This window comes from Propithecus coquereli, unplaced genomic scaffold (genome assembly GCF_000956105.1).
Source record: "Propithecus coquereli isolate 6110/MARCELLA unplaced genomic scaffold, Pcoq_1.0 Scaffold36, whole genome shotgun sequence".
Lineage (NCBI taxonomy): Eukaryota > Metazoa > Chordata > Mammalia > Primates > Indriidae > Propithecus > Propithecus coquereli.
Window position 1 is genome coordinate 6,819,021 of NW_012149285.1, and position 17,175 is coordinate 6,836,195.

At 48.4% G+C, this 17,175-nt stretch overlaps 1 protein-coding gene across 4 annotated transcripts in view; it reads right to left on the reverse strand.

The window, feature by feature from the left end:
* Positions 1-311: 311 nt before the first annotated feature.
* FLI1 (Fli-1 proto-oncogene, ETS transcription factor) overlaps positions 312-17,175 on the reverse strand; it is a 117,706-nt gene continuing 100,842 nt past the window's right edge. For 3 of the 4 annotated variants that reach the window (XM_012651673.1, XM_012651671.1, XM_012651672.1), the window contains 4 exons: positions 8,315-8,380; positions 6,600-6,659; positions 4,276-4,323; positions 312-3,080 (listed from right to left, as the gene is read on the reverse strand). In XM_012651673.1, the coding sequence (XP_012507127.1) occupies positions 2,551-3,080; positions 4,276-4,323; positions 6,600-6,659; positions 8,315-8,380 (704 nt within the window). In that variant the 3' untranslated portion in view covers positions 312-2,550. The remainder of the gene's footprint in view (positions 3,081-4,275; positions 4,324-6,599; positions 6,660-8,314; positions 8,381-17,175) is intronic. The other variant, XM_012651670.1, reaches the window with a different exon arrangement.

The following is a 17,175-nucleotide window of genomic DNA, read 5'->3' on the forward strand; positions in this document are numbered from 1 at the left end:
CCCCCGTTTTCCCTGCGAGTGCTCCGCGGATCTCGGAACCGATGTGAGAAGTGCGTGGCTGAGACAGAGACTTGCAGCTAGCTGGAAACCAGCTGGACTGCTCTTAAACACTCCTGGCCTTCCTCATTCCTCCTTCTATGCTTGGTCCATTAATACCACGCTTTTATTTTCTCCTCTCTTAGAAGTCACTAGAAAACCCACACATGGATATATATACACACACTTATTTTACTAAAGAATAACTGTTTTGTTTTGAGTGTTAATGGCAAGGGATATACAACATAAAGAAAATAGGAGAAAAAAAACATTAAAATTTCAGTTTCAGTTTAGTTTTATGTCACCCTTTAAATTTTCCTATTTTTGCTTGTTTTATAATATAAATAATGATGTAACAGTTTGTGTATACGATTTATAAATCAATGTGCATATATCGAGAATATGTGCTTAACACATTTTTTTAATGGTAGGGTGTAAGATCAAAAAAAATTGGAGACCAATGTTCTGGAACACATCTCATTTTATTTAGGTAGACATGTTGTCTAAAGGTCCTTAGTGTTACCCTGGGAAGGTTATAGGGTTAGCAGCGCTGTGAGTCTAATTCCTTGCAACAAACATCAAGGACTTCCCAGGTCTCATTCTTTTTCATTGTAAAATAGAGGAAATGAAAACAAGCTACCTAACAGTGAAGCAATTTGAGGCAAGTTTCTTCCTTGGGAAGAAAAAAAGACCTTAAAGTCTGCATGGGCCATAAAATCCTGGCCTGGGACCCGAAGGCAGCAGGGCTCTCATTCTCTGTCGGAGTATCAGAAGGTCGGCCACCTAGGTCTGAAGTGCTTGGGGGAGGCACCAGGGTTAAGTCTCGTGGCCAAGTCTGGATGGACCGTTTGTTTTGTTGTGATCCTTGGACAGAGATTGTGGCCTTGGCTGTCATTTTATAAAACCCTTTTAGGCTGGAGGAAGGTTTAAATAACATTAAAAAAATCACTGCAAACATCGTCAACAACAATGAAAAACCACATTGATTTTGTACCTTCCGCTGTGCTGCAGTATGTACATTTGAAAACTTCTTGATGGTGCAAGAGATAAATAGAAAACTTCCCCTGGGAAAATCCTTTGACTTAACGCGGGGTAAATAAGAAACGTCCTCAGTTCTAAGAGAAGAAGGCACAATTTATTTAGTCAAATTATTTTACAACATAGTCTTCATTGACAGTTGTCAGCTTAACACTTCATATAGTTAAAAAAGTCAACGATTACCTGCAAAATTATATATATTTTAATGTCTAAAAAATATATTGCATATATAGAGCAGGAAAATCCCTCATCTCCACAAGGGAAAGTTTGGTTCTTTTCTTTTCAGAGTTATGATTATTGCAGTACTTTTATTTACAAACATTTCCAAAGCATTGAAGATTTAAATGGTTTGCCTTTCCTTGCTTATGCACGCCTGTTAAATAACTGTACCAGTGCTTCTCTTTCTCGTAAGTCAGTGACTTAAACGCCCTGTTTTCTTTTCAGCAATAGTCACATTATGCTTTTTAAAAACCAGCTATAAAAACGTACAAACAGCCCAAATGTACAGATTGACAAAAGATGTACAAATTACATTTAAAAAAATAACAACGACTGATCTGATAGTAAAATTGCATTTGTGACCGAGGTCAACTCGTTTATTTATTCTTTTTAATTTTTTAATTATTTACTTCAATACTGTGAGATATAGGAAAATAACTCTGCATAATTTATACAGTAAGTTGCCTTCTGATTGGTTGACCCTGGTCTGGTGGCCTGACAAACGCACAGCGTTTGCGAATCTGTCTGAGTTTAGAAATCCCTGCGACTCTTCTAAGTTCTGGGACCCACTGTCATCATTAAAAAAAAAGTTACTTAATTCTCTGTCTTTCAGGAATGTCTGTATTTGCATTAAAATTTCTTAGTTTATATCTTGACTATTTCAGCCGAGTGCATACTGCCCACAGAGGGGGTTCTGCAATGCCCATGGCTTCTTAAATACTCACAAACGTTCTTTCTTTTAAATTCCAGTTGGGTGAAAACTTCACTGGCCTTACAACCAGTGTTCCAGTTGCCATCCACTGAATTAGGTCCTCCTAAAATAAGATTATAAGCTTCTATTTTCAATAAGTCTCAAACCAGAACATGACTGGTTAAGTCCATGAACCCTACAATGATGAGACCCGTGTGTTGACGAGAAACTGCTTAGGTCATAAAAACATAAAGAAAATGCATAGCTTCTTGCTCAGAACCATGACATAACCATTCCAGTAATCTAAATATTCAACTCACAAGATGATAGGCGACTGAGAACACACACTGGCGTACTGGCCCATTTCTTGGTTCAGGTAGAGGAAGCAAAAAGTTACCAACATTACAAAAATTGTTTTTAAAGAACAAATACAAAGGTTCTATCCAACAAGGAAGAACATCCAGTTTTGTTTCCTCTTCAAGGCCACACATGTCCTTTAGAGTCCAAAGTATCCAGGAAGTGCGAGGGACAGGGCTTCGGCTGGAAGGCCACCGATGGTGAAGCTTCTAGTAGTAGCTGCCTAGGTGTGAAGGCACGTGGGTGTTAGGGTGGCGGGGGACATTGGGGTTGGGGTAGATTCCACCAGTGGGGGAGGTCCAGTATTGGGACGCCGCTCCAAAGAAGCTGGAAGATGTGACAGGCATGGAGGAGGGGTGGGGAGGGACAAAGTTCACCTTCTGTTGGTGGGCATGGTAGGAAGGCATGTAGGAGATGTCAGAAGGGTACTTGTACATGGACGGCTCGGTCGGATGCGGCTGCAGAGCCTGGGCAATGCCGTGGAAGTCAAATTTGTAGGCATACCTTTTGCCATGCACTTTGGTCATAATGTTTTTATCGTAGTAATATCGGAGGGCCCGGCTCAGCTTGTCGTAATTCATGTTGGGCTTGCTTTTCCGCTCCCCCCAGCGCCTGGCCACCTCATCGGGGTCCGTCATTTTGAACTCCCCGTTGGTCCCCTCCCAGGTGATACAGCTGGCGTTGGCACTGTCCGAGAGCAGCTCAAGGAGGAATTGCCACAGCTGGATCTGCCCGCTTCCTGAAGGCGGGAGGCAAAGAGCAGAAAACAGAGTATCTCAGCCTGGAGAAGCCAGAACCCAGATCCCTAACTGCAGGGGCTTCTCGTTCTTTGTGAGAAACCCTGTGTTTCCTTTTACGTTCAATGGACTTGACAGCCCCTTCTGATCTTTGTTGGTTTGCTTTTCTGCTTGCCGCTGAGATGGGCGTAATAAGCAAGGTCAGGTCTTAAGACAATTTGCCCCAAGGCCTGGTGAACGGAATGTGGGTGATGAGGCGCTGGGTTTGCCCAGAATGAGCTGCGTGATCTTGGGTGAGGCACCCCACCCCTACCCCTTGGGGCAAGATTTTTGAACCTCTTCTATAAAGGCCCACATCACTGTCTAATCTCTACTTAGTGATGAATCCCGTCAGCATGAGGAAGAGTCAGGGTCACGAAACGGCTGTCAGAGTCACGGGGAGAAGGCCCGTCCTGAGCTTTAGGGCAGCTGGACCTGGCTTGTTCTTTGGCAGAGCCCTAGAGCTTGGCTCTCAGCTCTGAGTTCTGCCGAGAACTTGGGCAGAGAGAAAAGTAGCAAGAGAAGATGCTGGGTGGCTTCTTTTTCCTCTGGGCAGGAATGGCCGGGCGCTAAGGAACAGGTGGGGGACCTCCCTGGACGGGAGGACGTGTGGGCCTCACTCTGGCAAATGCCTAGCAGCTCACAACCCCAGCGGTCTTCATTTAGAAGAGCTCACTCGAGAGTTATTTTTAATAATAAATCCTTAAAATGCATTGTCAAATTACTGTAAGTGGAATTCCCCTCTTTTATAAGGCCAGAAAACTCTACCATACTTTCTAAAATCAAGAATAAAAACATTTAGAACATTTATTTGCCTGTGCCTTGCATGGGGAGATGACTGAGCTCACTGGAGTTGTTTCCTTTTCTTTTTTCCATCTTTCCCTACTGGGACTTCTACCTGTGCCATTTATTACCGATCTGCGCCTCAGTGCAGGCACGCGGCACTAGTGTTTGCATCCTAGGGCATCCTCACCAAGGGATTCTGCCCCGAAGGACAAGCCCTGACCGCTCGTCTGCGTGCTACAGAAGCAGATCTTGAACATTTTAAGAAAAAGTACATGTTACTCCCAGTCAGGTGTCTGGACTTAGGACAGGGGTCTCTGTGGCCTCACAAAGCTACATGCTGGAAAGAAAGGCTTGCAGGCCAGGGAAACTCACCAGGGTTGGCTAGGCGACTGCTGGTTGGGCCCAGGATCTGATATGGATCTAGGGAAACAAAAAAGGAAATTTGCTTCAGTGTTATTAAAAATACAACAATAGCATCAACGATAAGCAAACCCAAAGGGTTTATACTTTTATTGCAATAGCATTGAAAAGACTGATTTCAGAAAACTTTACTGCTTTTAATTTGCAGAACTCAAAGACCCTAACAGTTATGGTTTCATCTCAATAATTACAGAAAAAACATGGAATAGCCACATCATCACTTTTTCATATTTGGTGTCTAAAATTTGTAGATTATGCTATCATTACCCAAAAGAAAATAAGAAAACATTTGGAAAAGAGCTGTCTAATATTTAATCATACAACAAGTAAGTGGCGGGATGGCTTATTCAATGGGCTTAAGGAAGGTCTCATGGTTTCTGGTCTTAGCTCCACCTAATACTGACGAGAGTACAAATCTCTGATATAGCATGAAAAACACATGCCGGGAATCCAAGCAGCCGGGTTCTAGCCCCAGCTGTGTTATAAACAAATAACTTGTTGGACAATTTCTGGGTATCAGTTTTCTCATCTGCAAAATGAATGGGTTTGGCTACTGACTTCCTCAGTTCCCCTTCTAGTATAACTGTGATTTTTTTTTTTTTTGAGACAGAGTCTCACTGTGTTGCCCTGGCTAGAGTGAGTGCCCTGGCGTCAGCCTAGCTCACAGCAACCTCAAACTCCTGGGCTCAAGCGATCCTCCTGCCTCAGCCTCCCGAGTAGCTGGGACTACAGGCATGCGCCACCATGCCCGGCTAATTTTTTCTATATATTTTTAGTTGTCCAATTAATTTCTTTCTAATTTTAGTAGAGACGGGGTCTCGCTCTTGCTCAGGATGGTTTCGAACTCCTGAGCTCAAACAATCCGCCCGCCTCGGCCTCCCAGAGAGCTAGGATTACAGGCGTGAGCCACCGCGCCTGGCCTAACTCTGTGATTTTAAGCTTAGACATGTCGACGCTAATCAGAATTTGTATTTTAGCTGTAAAATGACTATTCTTAAAATCCTGATTTACTTAAAACTTATGTGATTATGTAGCCATAAAAAAACCTTGGCAATATTGGTTCAGGTGAGATTTGTCTTCTTTTTTTTTTTTTTCTTAGCTAAAATCATGGTAGAAAGCTGAATCTCGACTTAGCCATATTGTCACATCTTTTGTATGATTTCACTATTTTTACAATTATAATTGGAATTTTTAAAAAATCAATATGATTTTTTGGTTTCTATTTAGAATCATGAATTAGCTTCAAGCATCCTTAAGGCCATTTAGTCCTTCCTTTCTCATCCACACTTTTAGTATGATAACTAAAATATTTTTGGCAGGTGATGCCTAATTTTGTTGTTGAAGACCCTTTAAAACTCTCTACATCTGACTTGTATTTCACAGTCAGCAAGTTTTTTCTTAACCCTCCTGGTAAAGTGTAGGTTGATTTTCTCTTGGAGAAAACCTTCGAGAAAGATGGAGAACAATGTTGGCCCATCCTGAAGCCGATGGCTTGTTCAGAGCTTAGTCTCAGCTGTGTCACATAAGCAGACAGAGTGGACCTGGGGCTTGGGCACTGCACCTGTCTTCAGACAGACAAAGGACCATTGTATAGAGCAGGAGGACGACTTCTCCAGAGGGCAAAGGAGGAAGCTTGAATGGAAGTTCCAACTGGGGGACTTTGGCTCAGATGGTGGAGTTGAGTCCAGCTAGGTAGGCAACTCCCTCTTTTGCCACAAGTAAGGTAGAGGTGAGGTAGGCACAGGACCAAGATGTTATACAAGGTGTTAGGTGTCACAGACTTAGAAGTCTCTAGGTTCTGCTGCAATATTGATTCTCCAAGTTCACAGCTTTAAAAATTCTTCCGCCTTAATTGTGAAGTCAACCCAATACAGGATGGGCATATTTTTGACAGTAAGTTTTGGTGAAGCATAAAAGGCTTGCACAGGAATTTGGGAGTCTGGGTCATAGCTCTAATTCTCTCATAAACCAGCTGTGTGGCTTTTAGCAAATCCCTTGACCTCTCTCAGCCTCAGTTTCTTTATTTTGCAAAATAAAGCATTGGAACATTTAATCTTTAAGTTTCTTTCACCTCTGATATTTAACAAGTTTCTACCTGATTTCAGTATTTGTTACTTCATTCACAGATCTATTACAGAGAGTCAAATATAGACTCTCCTTGAGAGAAAAAAGAGACAACATATGTGATATATTATTTAAATCCTCTCCCAGTTGCCCATGTGGAATCGGCAGCCGCATGAGACGCAAAGGCGACAGGGCACGTCCTGGACAGGTACCTGGCTGGGGCCGTTGTTCCGTGTTCTTACTTATCGTCTGCGCTCCTCCGAGCGGGGGACCTGTGACAAGAGGAAAAATCACAGTAGGTGGGGCCGTTCTCCACGAGGGGAGAGAAACACCTTGACAAACGCCTTCCAGAAGGAGGACAAATGTGCTTTCTCAATCATTCATTCACCCACTTGCCACTGAGTCATTTATTCATTTTATTTTATAACTATTTATCCAAAGCCCACGGTGCTGGTTCTGCTCTTCATGCTGGAGATTCAGCAATGAACAAGGAGTTCCTGGTAGAACTTATATTTTAATGGGGAAGACACTGATAGACAAATTTTTAAAAAGCAAATCAATAGTACAGCTTATCTGACGGTATCGGGGCTGCGGATTTCAGTTTTAAATAGGACATTTAGAGAGGTAACGTAATGAGAAGATGACATTTGAGCAAAGGTCACCTGCTTCCTGTGTCCCCGTGTTTTGTGAGCTCCCCTCCATGCTGTTAAGTATCTCCCACACCTCCCTTCCTTCCCTGTCGCTGTTTCTGCACTGTAGGTGTGCGTGGCTTCTTGCGTGGTCTGACAGGTGTTGTCACCACTCTTCTCTCTTCCCCCGACCCATCATACACTCCTCCACTCAAAAACCTTAGTGACTCCTTGTCACCTAAAGAATTAACGTCTGTCTTCATGGCATCATTCCCAGCTCCTTTCTTACCTTTCCAGACTTTTTTTCCATCACACATCCTGGACTCCAGGAACCTGGGGTCCTCACTGACTACCCGACAAGCCAAGCTTGACGTCTTCCCTCACCCCAGCTCTACTGGAAGTGTCTGGCCTCCCATCTCCACGAGCCCAAATCCTGCCTCTCCTTCCAGAGCTAGCCCAAACGCTGCCAGGTCCACAAAGCCTTCCTTGGCACACCCAGATGAGAAGAGTTACTCGCGTGCGTGAATTCCCTCCCCTGCTTTCGAGGCTGTTCCATGTCTGATGCATCTGTGTTAATTCCATAGTGCACAGTGCTGTGCGCAGAGTAAACAAATAATTAACACTAAAATTGAAAGTGATCCTGGTTATTACTTGGGCATTAATTTGTAATCCCAATCTGTTTCTTGAAATACTTCCCTTCTTCACTCATTCGTGTGCATATTTTATTTCCTAGAGGCAGCAAGACTGACCACGCTGGCCCGGGAGAGCATGAGTCCGTGAGTCATTCTCTTCCCTTATTCCCTTAATAGGAGGCACTGGGTAGACTTCAACACAGCATCACCTAGCCCCTCGGTGGGCAAACTGGTGTCTCCTACCATCTGCTCGTCAGGCTGTCTCCATCCCAGTCTCTCCTGGAATGGGGACCGGGGATTGGCAGGACTGAGCCTCAACAGTCAGAGGGGGCAGGTCAGAGCGGGTCACTGTGCTGCCTTAAAGAACAGACTCCAACCCAGCGACCTTTCATTCATACAGAACCTTGTCCCAAGAAACCTTCACCTTCAAAAACTCTAAACCAAGTGCGATGAGATGAGACTCAAAGGTCTACATGAAAATCGCATGCCATCCTTCAAGGGGTGGGTATCACAGACAGGCCCTAAATTGGCAACTAATTTTGATGTCTGCTCACAAAGCAGGGAAACAGTTGCTTGCTCCTGTCCCCTTTCATCTCAGGGCCCTGCCCTCGACCCCAGTCCTCAGGAACGAATTTCCTCCCAAAGACTGGGGCGACAGTCACTTACTTTTGTTGAGGCCGGAATTCATGTTGTTGCTCCATGCTCCTCTCCTGACCGAGTCGTAGGAAGGGTCTAGTGAGAAACAACAAGTAAGTGTTAGCATCGCCACTTTCAGCAAGGTCAGTGAGGGTCATCTCCCGGTGATCAGGAGAGGTTAGGTTTAATTCAGCAATGACTTCGGAAGCATCACTACGCCCCAGAAGCACACTCTTCCCTGGGCGGGGCTGGGGTGCGATGGAGCGGTACCACTGACTTTGAGAAGCTCCCTGTCTTACTTAGGAGCCGAGGAAATGGGAAGAGCCTGAATTTGAAGTCAAAGGATTGGTTCAAATCCTGTCCCTGCCACTGCTTGTCGTGAGACTTTGGACGAATCTTAGCACTCCTCTGGGCCTCAATCTTTTTAATATGGAAATAAAAATGGACATGAATCATTTACCTTATGGGGTTGTGGTAATGATTAAATGAGATAACATATATACAGCACCTTATAAAGCTTTCTACAAATATAAACTAACACAAAGTAAGAAAGAAAAAAATGTCCACGGCTGTGTAGCAAAACCCCTCCTCGGAGCCCCCTCCAGCCCCGCTTTCAGCACGCGGGGGGTGGCTGCTGTCTCAGAGCAGCCGGCACGTTCCGGGCTCTCGGGGGCACTCAGGCTTCCCCGTTGACAGTGAGGAGGGCTGGCCCCGACGGCCACAGAGAAAGGGAAGAGGCCGGAGGAGTCACTGGAAACGAGCTGATGGACACACGCTTCCTGCCTGGGGGACACGAGGTGTGCTTCCAGACCGTCCTGAGAATACCGCATGGCACATAAACTTCTGTACTCCCCCCTTCCTTCCTGAAAGATCCACATGCCTCCGTAACCGTGTTCAGAGATTGCTCAACTAACTGGCTGGAAACTTCCCTCATTTCCTTTCGGTGGTGTGAGTCCCGTTGAGACATAGAGCAGGAACAGCAGAAGAGCTTAAGGATGCAGAATTATGACTTTCAAAGTCTTTCCACGAACAACAAAGAAACCATAAAAGCAATCCGAATAAATGGAGCGCAAACCTCATCAAACAGCAGCCTGACCGGGGAAACGCAAACCATTCCCTCCGACCCCTTCTGAGCCCCTCAGACAAACCAGGATACGACCTCGGAAGACGGACAGACACGTCCCATTGTCTGGTCTTATTGTTTCTGGCTACGAAGAACCAACAGCAAAGACAGTTTTCTTGTGGAAAAACCCACGTGCGGACACACATTCCTCATGCCCCTGGAAAGGTCAGTCCAGTTTCTAAATTACAGTCTTCAGCAATTGGCATGCAAAGCATAGCAGAAAGCGAGGGGTGTGGATGGGAAGAAGGGCGGGGCCGGACGGAAGAGCGAGACCAAGCTCAATGCCTTTAAGGCGTCTGCTTTTATTTTTGACTTTTTTTTTTCTTTCACAATTTCTCCTGTAAATAGACTCTTCTTCTTGTTTAAAAAACAAACCACACAAATGAAAAACCAACTTGTGCGCAAGCTTGGCATGAGGTCGAAAGCTCCGAGGGGCATCTTCCGCAAGGTGAGTGCAATGTTGGCATCAGCGAAAGCAAAGGTGAGATTCGGCAAGAAGTTTTCTTTGCGCGGGAGGAAGCCGCTGGTTAGGCCTCCAGTGATTTATCTGGCACCAACTTGGGCGCTCTCGTGTCTGCTTGGCCGCAGCGAGGATGTGGAATGGTAGGAAAGGAGTTCCCTGTCCTCGCATGGAAGTAATATGAGGAGACGGGATGGTGAGGAGATGCCGCTCACGTGCCAAGGCACGGCGGAGGCGTTAGGGCTGCTGGAGGTTAGGGAGGGGAAGGGGAGTAGGACGGGGGCTGGAGAGGCCACCTGGGGCTGTGTGCCTTGAGTGAGCGCTCTCTGGAGAGCGGGTGCACAAGGCAGGCAGGAGCGAGGCAGAGGCAGGGGGCGAGATGTCAAGGTGATGTCGAGGGACACGCAGGGCTGGAGCTGACTGACTGGAGGGATGCGGAGGGAGAGCAGAGACGTGTTCACGGTGTGCTGACGGCAGCTCAGCAAGTTTTGTGACTTGGGGTTCCAGGCAGTGGAAAGAGGTTTAGGGCTCTAAACCTAAGGAGAACAGGCATGGAGAGGGATGAGCTTGCAGTGGTGTGGGGGATGGATCGTTCTAGTAGGAACAGAAAAGAAAGTGGAGTTGACAGTGACAAATTCAAGTAAAAAGAAAACAATCCACTAGGTTCCAGAAATCCGTATATGTCAACTGAAGTTCTGCCTTGACTTCTGACTTGCTACACCTATAAAATCTCTGCTCAGATTTTTCTACTTTCAATCATTAGTCTACCGAAGGCTTCAGTCCTATCTGAAAGCCACCTTGTGACCATCCAGAAGAACCATTCCTTTTAAAGCCCAAATTATGGCCACAGCCACAGTTACCATTTTCTTCCTTTTGTTCTAGTGCCAGGGACAGGGCAGGCATGCAAAGTCCCAGAAGGCACGCATGAACTCCCTCTCCCCAACAGCGGGTGGTGATCACTGGATCTTTCTGCGACTCCAAGGAACCAGTCCTGGTCTGAAGCCGGCGCCCGGTCAGAGCAGTGGCGCGGCAGCCCCACCTTCTCTGCGGTGCCCGGCCCGCGGAGAGACGCAGAGCTTCTTGGGGAAGTTCTCCCACAGGCCTGTCTCGTGGCAGAAGGCTGGCTGAAGGGACCTTGGACGTCCCAACCAACCCTCTGCGTCTCCCGTGGGTGAAACAGCAAGTGACAGAAACAGAAGGGCCACCCAGCAATCAGCCTGAACTACGTTCTCACCGTGGAATTACAAGAGCCATAAACGGCAACGGGCCGTGCCGTACGCTGGCACCTCAGCCCATGTCCGAGCAGAACGTGGGGACAGATCACAGGACCACAGGCCTCCCTGCCCTGGGCCTTCGCATTCCCAGATCTTTGCGTGGAATCCCCCCGCTGGCACCTGAATCCCCAGAGGACAGCCTGGGCCATTTGCTACGGAGTTTAACAAATGCCTTCTGTGGGCTCTGGGGTTCTAGGGGACATCTACTCAACGTAAGGTTTAGATTAAAACCAGTGTTTTTGGAGTGATTCCTGCTCCAAAGACAAATAATGCCGATGCAGAAGCAAAGGCCAAGAACGAAGGTCTGGATTCTGCCTCAGAGGTCCGAGAAGGGGGGCGGCCGTGCAGTGAGCGAGGTGCCCGGCGAGCGCCCCCCAGTGCCTAGTGCAGAGCCGGCCTCAGGTGGGGTCAGCAATCGATACCGCGATGGAGCGTCATTGCTGGGGGCCGGAAAACACTTAGGCCCAGAAAGGTGGTGGCAGCCTCCCCGCCCACATTCCCTTCCTCCTGCCCCCCCACCCCCGCTCCTCCCTCTGTTGCTTAATTTTCCACTTATCACCTGACCCAATCGATCATCAATTCACGTTTGCTGTTCGCTGCATTCCCCACCTGAGCGCCGGGTCCACACGGGCAGGACCTTCGTGTTCTCTGACGTGACCCGGCGCCCAGAGCGGTGCCCGGCCCAGAGTGAGCGCACCGTGTTTGTTCAACGAATGAGTGAGCGCGGCCAGTGTCTCCTCCCTCTCGCTGTCCATAAGTCACACAGTTCTTGTTGTTTAGTATTAGATACATCACTGGCTGGCGAGAATGCGGGGCTCCTCCCCTCCCTGCTCTCCACTAAACTCCGTCTCCAGGCTTAAGATTTGAGTCTGGGTGACGAGCACAGACTACGTCAGCCCGTGTCCCCTCTGAGTGTAAGGCACTACCGTCCACCCGTTCATGGGGCGTCGTAGGCTAAAAGCTTGTTCTCGCAGGGAAGTCCGGGACTGGACGCCACTCACTGAAGTGGCCTCCATGCTATTTATGTGTTTTTAACAATGCCATTGTGGAAATGAGGGTTCATTTTATTCCTACTAAAAATCACGCAAGTGAAAACTTAGCAGTGTGGTCGGCTCTAGCACAGACACACAAACAGAGACATGTCTATAAGCAAATCGGAAAATCCTGGACCAGGGAGCGAGCGCAGAGGCTCACATTCCTGCACAAACACGGTCCCTCCTGGAGCCCGCACTGGCCCGTGTCAGGGCCCGGCTGCCGGTCAGGCCAGCGCATGGGTAGGTTCTTGGCAGGGGGCGCCCGCTTCGAGAAGCAGCCCGAGTGTGAGCCAGGCCCTCCCGAGTGAGGAGCGTGGACTCTCCTTCCCGAGAGCAGATTTCTGGAAACACAAGCTTGAGGCGGCAGCCAGAGGCACGACGTGCAAAAAGACGGCCTCTGGGACCAGCGCGCGAGCGGACGCCCCAGCACTTCCCTGTGGAGGCAGACGGCTTCGTCAGCAGAAAAATCACACCCCAGTTCTGACGAGCTCACTTTTTGCTTTGGTGAAGGCTGACGCCCCTGGCTTACGGATACCAAGAGGACAGATCTTACTGTGGTTCCTCTCCAGAGGAGTCACCAAAAGCGCTTCGCCTGGAGTGTCTGGTTTCGGGCAGTCCAGAGATCAACTTTTGCCAAAGCAAAGAGACCTGACCCTGTTCTGAAGAATCGGGCCTTGCCAGCCATTGTGGGCGATCCGGCCCCACATATATGCTGCCCTAACAGCATCTCCATTGTGCGGTGCTCAGCGTGGCTGAACTTGACACGAAACGGCCCCTTAGATTCCAGGAGGGCCTCCTGGGGTAGAGAAATATGAGCACGGAGATGTTTTTTTCTGCAAGTCCCTGTTGGAAGGGGAAAGCTTTTTCTGGACATGACCCTCTCATAGACATACCAGTGTTAACTCAGTTTCTGTGTGAAGCTTTTAAACTGGTTCTGGAAATATGGCCAAACGTCTCAGGAAAGATCTTTCTTTCTGCTCTGCCGCCTGCAGTTAGCATCCGGCCAACACGCCGCACTCCACTTTGCTATGACCTCGCCCCGAGGCCAGCGACACGGCACCACCGGCCCACAAAAGCCTCTCTCTTCATCCCCTATGACATAAAACCTTGCTCTCAAGGACTTGGTGGAAAAGATGAATTTTCCCTGAAACCTCTCACTGAATGTCTGGCTGCTGCTGAGAAGCCTGCGGCACCGGCCCCGTGCACCGTGGGAAGCCGGCTCCCGGGCGCAGACCGTTCAGCGGAGCCGTGGGCGAAGCTGCTGCGCTCCCAGCAGAGCAGGCCCTCTGGTAGCGGGAGCCAGGCCGGTCCTGGCCTCCCTTCCTGAAAGGGTGAGGATATGAAAGAGAAATGCCTGAATAAGGGTGCCCTGGGACCCAAAGCCCTCGGTTTCCCAGGAAAGAGGAAGACTTTGGCACTGCCCGTGCAGGAGAGCAGTGGTCTTTGTGGCTGGGCTGTCAGGCAGGGGCCCGCACCTGCTGGTAGACAGTCGGACTGAGAGACCCTCTACAACCCTTCTTGGCCTGAGGCCCTGTGTTTGCCGCAGGGCCAGTCTTCGAGGCCACCAACCGGGCTCAGGCAGCTTCCCTCTAGGCACGAACCTTCCCAGCCCGTGCTCAGCACCAGCAGCCTGTCTGCCACGGTCTCTGCTACGGCCCCTGCCCGCAGCCCTGCCAGTGGCCACACAAGGACTGAGTCCCTGTTGTCGGACCTGCAGGCCGGGCCACCCCCATTTCACAAACAGCGCAAAGGCCACGCGCCCCGAAGCAATGGAGGTTGTTTACGCAGGGCTTAGGATGCCCTCATGAAGGTGTCCTTTCTCTCTGGTGGCTCCCCGGGGATTACTCTGGCAGTTCGGACATGGCGTTTGAATCAGTTAGCCCTGGGTTCAAATCCCAGCCCTGCCATTGACTCTGCCCCGTGGCCTCGGTCATGCTGCTCTGCCGTTTCGGACCTCTGATTCTGCTTCTCTGAAAAGCATTAACAAGAGCTTTACAGGGTTGCGATGAGGATCAAATAAGCACTCGGTAAAAATACACCCAGTATACATGTAGCCAACTCAATCTTGCCTGCGCCTCCTCCATGTTTATCTGGGTGCAGTGAGGTTGCAAAGCCATCAAGGAAGGCCTTGGAAAGGAAGGGCGGCTTCCCTCCTGTGCTCCTGGATCAGTGGTCGCCAAATTGGAATAAAGTGTGGCTCTCTTTTAAAGGAAAAGGTAGATTATCCTGGGCCCTGGTTTGAGAAACTGCCCCAGAAGACAGAGAGGGCTGGTGGCTCTGGGCCGTCTGCAGGGACATGGGGCCCAGGTATTTTCCGGCACCCTCTTCCTCCCAGACCGCCAGCTGCCCGAGTTCCTGCCCAGCCGGCCCCAAAGCTCAGGGTGAGTCCTCACCCCGTCCCCACCCATTCTACGGGGGACACTCAGCCCTCGCTTGCATGGCATCTTACATCCCAAAGAGCAACAGAGGAGCCTGGCTCCTACTGAGACCCCGGCGGGAGGGAACCAGCCGGGGAGGGATTGCCCCAAACTTGGAACTCACAGAAAAAACACCCTGGACCGGATTTCCTTCCCTCAAGGATCTTGTCCTGGAGTCCAAACGGCCCCTCAGCCTCAGACCCAGCCCTGCTGCGTGGAGTATAAGGAAGGTACTGTTTAAGATATTATATGTGCAAAGGGGAAAAAAGACATGTGAGAAAAATGCTCGCGAGAAATGGACGGCTTTTAAATATGAAAAGTTTGGGAAGTTACGTGGCGCGTCTGCCGGGTGCAGCCTTGTCACAGCGGAGCCGGGCCCTCCTTTCGCTGTGCCCTCCCGTAGGCTCTGCGTTTAAATGACACAGATGTCTAAAGGACCTGTTTATTTTGATAAGACCTCAAAGTGGGATTTTTGGGCCACTCTTCTGTGGAAAGGCAATTCATACTGACTAGATTAATTGGGTGTTCGCCAAAACTCCCCTCCACACAGGGCCACGTAGACGCAACTGAATTGCATACTTCTTCGGTCAAAGCTGCCTCAGGGCTACGAGGATTCCAGGTAGGAAAAAGAAAACAGAACTGCTCACTTAGGTAACCAGGCTTGAGGACAAATGAGGGGCAGTCTCTGCTCAGCCCCCTCCGCCCCGCCGAGAGCCCCGAGCTGACCCTCTTACGTTGAAATGTTCGCGGCGAGGCTGCCCTCCCTCTCCTTGGCCCCGGGGGACCCTCCCGTGTCTGCTCAACAGCCCAGCTTCGCACCCTTTGCTTCCAGGGCTCTGCGGTCAAGGCTCACTGGTGAGCTGTCCCCCCTTTATCACCCTTCAGTGCGGGTCTGTGTACTCACCTCCCCTGCAGGCGACAATCTTTTGGATGCAAGGGGCTACGTCTTAATCACCTCTGTTTCCCTCGAGAGCTAGTTCTTGCCCTGCACCAACACCAACTCATTGAATTTAATTGAGAACTTATATCCCGCCCCACAATCAGTCATGCAACGAAGTTTTACCGAACGTCTGCTCTCGTGCTGGACACTTCTATGTGCTGACAGTACCATGGTGGCTGGACAAACGTCTTCCTCTGTGGCGCTCACATTCCAAACAAACAGTAACCGCCTTGTGTACCAGAAGGCGACGAATGCTATGGAGAACAGCAAGCCAGGGAGGGGGTAGGTAGCGCTGGGGTGGAAGGGCCTCCCCCCAAATATTCCATCTGATTGAATATTTGATCTAACATTATGAAAACAGCTCTGTCTATATAGCTCCATAGTTTTCTTCTAGAAAGTGGTTGGATCGCCCTACATTGATCTCGAAGCCCTTCTGGAAAGTCCATTCTTTTTTATTAGTTCTTTAGTGAGAATCGCTTTACGTTGGAGGATAGCAAAATTAGCTAAAACGTTTGGCAGGATGTCTTCGACGTTTGGGTGAAGGATAGTGAAAGGAGAGATGAACCCAGTATTTAAAGAATCAACCAATTTTTGTGTATTTCGAATCTGGGTGATTGCTCAAGCTGTGGTCTCAGACTCACATTGAATTAGAATTGCCATTCAAATCAAGAAACTTAAAATCCCAGCACTTCCTACGATTTGCCTTTTGACCTAAATCTGAAGTGGTTTATGGGAAAGGGTAAGTCTCTGGGGTCAGTGTGGGAGAAGTGAGGGACAGGTGAGCTTATCCTGAAGGAAGCTCCATCTTCTGCGGCCTGGCAGGTGAGCATGGAATGCCTCAGTCCCTGGGCCCTGCATCCACACATAGGACAGAGCACAGCAGTTAAGAGAAAACAAACCATCAATTCTTCGTAGGTAGAATGTGGTCTCACTTATTATATCATAGAATCAGAGGCTCCTTTTCAGTCTGGAAGAGGCCTCAGACATTATCTAAACCAGACATGCAAATTAGCACAGGCCTTGGAGGCCCAAAGCCTGAGAGAAAGCATGTGTGGCTATGTAAGAATTTTAACAGAAATTGAAAATATGACTCATAGCATAAAAACTGCCTTTCTCTAAACTCCTCCAGGATATTGGGCAGGACTGGTCATTATTTTGCAGGCAGGACAAAGACTTCTTAAGCACAAAGATTCTTCCAAATTATATGAAAAATAATTTTAATCTCTTTGGAAGAGTGGTACCTAAGTCTTATCAAGTGTAGGATTGTTTGTGGTGTTATTAAGGATTCTTAAAGATCTTCATGGGAAGGAATTCCACAATTTCTCTTTAATGCACTCTAACCAGGGAAATGGCTCATTGCAAAGGACAGAAATCTGGATTGGGATCAGAACTCCTTGGTTTGCCTCCCAGCTCTGCCAGTTATGAGCTATGTGAACTTAGGCAAGTGACTTAACCTCTTTGAACTTCAGTTACTCTATCTGTAAAAGGTAGACACTTGTATATGTGTAGGGAGAATGATTATTCCTAAATTTAAGAGTTTGGAAAGGCAAACAGCATATTGAATCCTCACGGGGTTTTTTTGAGAATAAATGAGGTTGTATATATGAAAATGCTTTATATGCTCCAAAGTGTCCTACAGAATT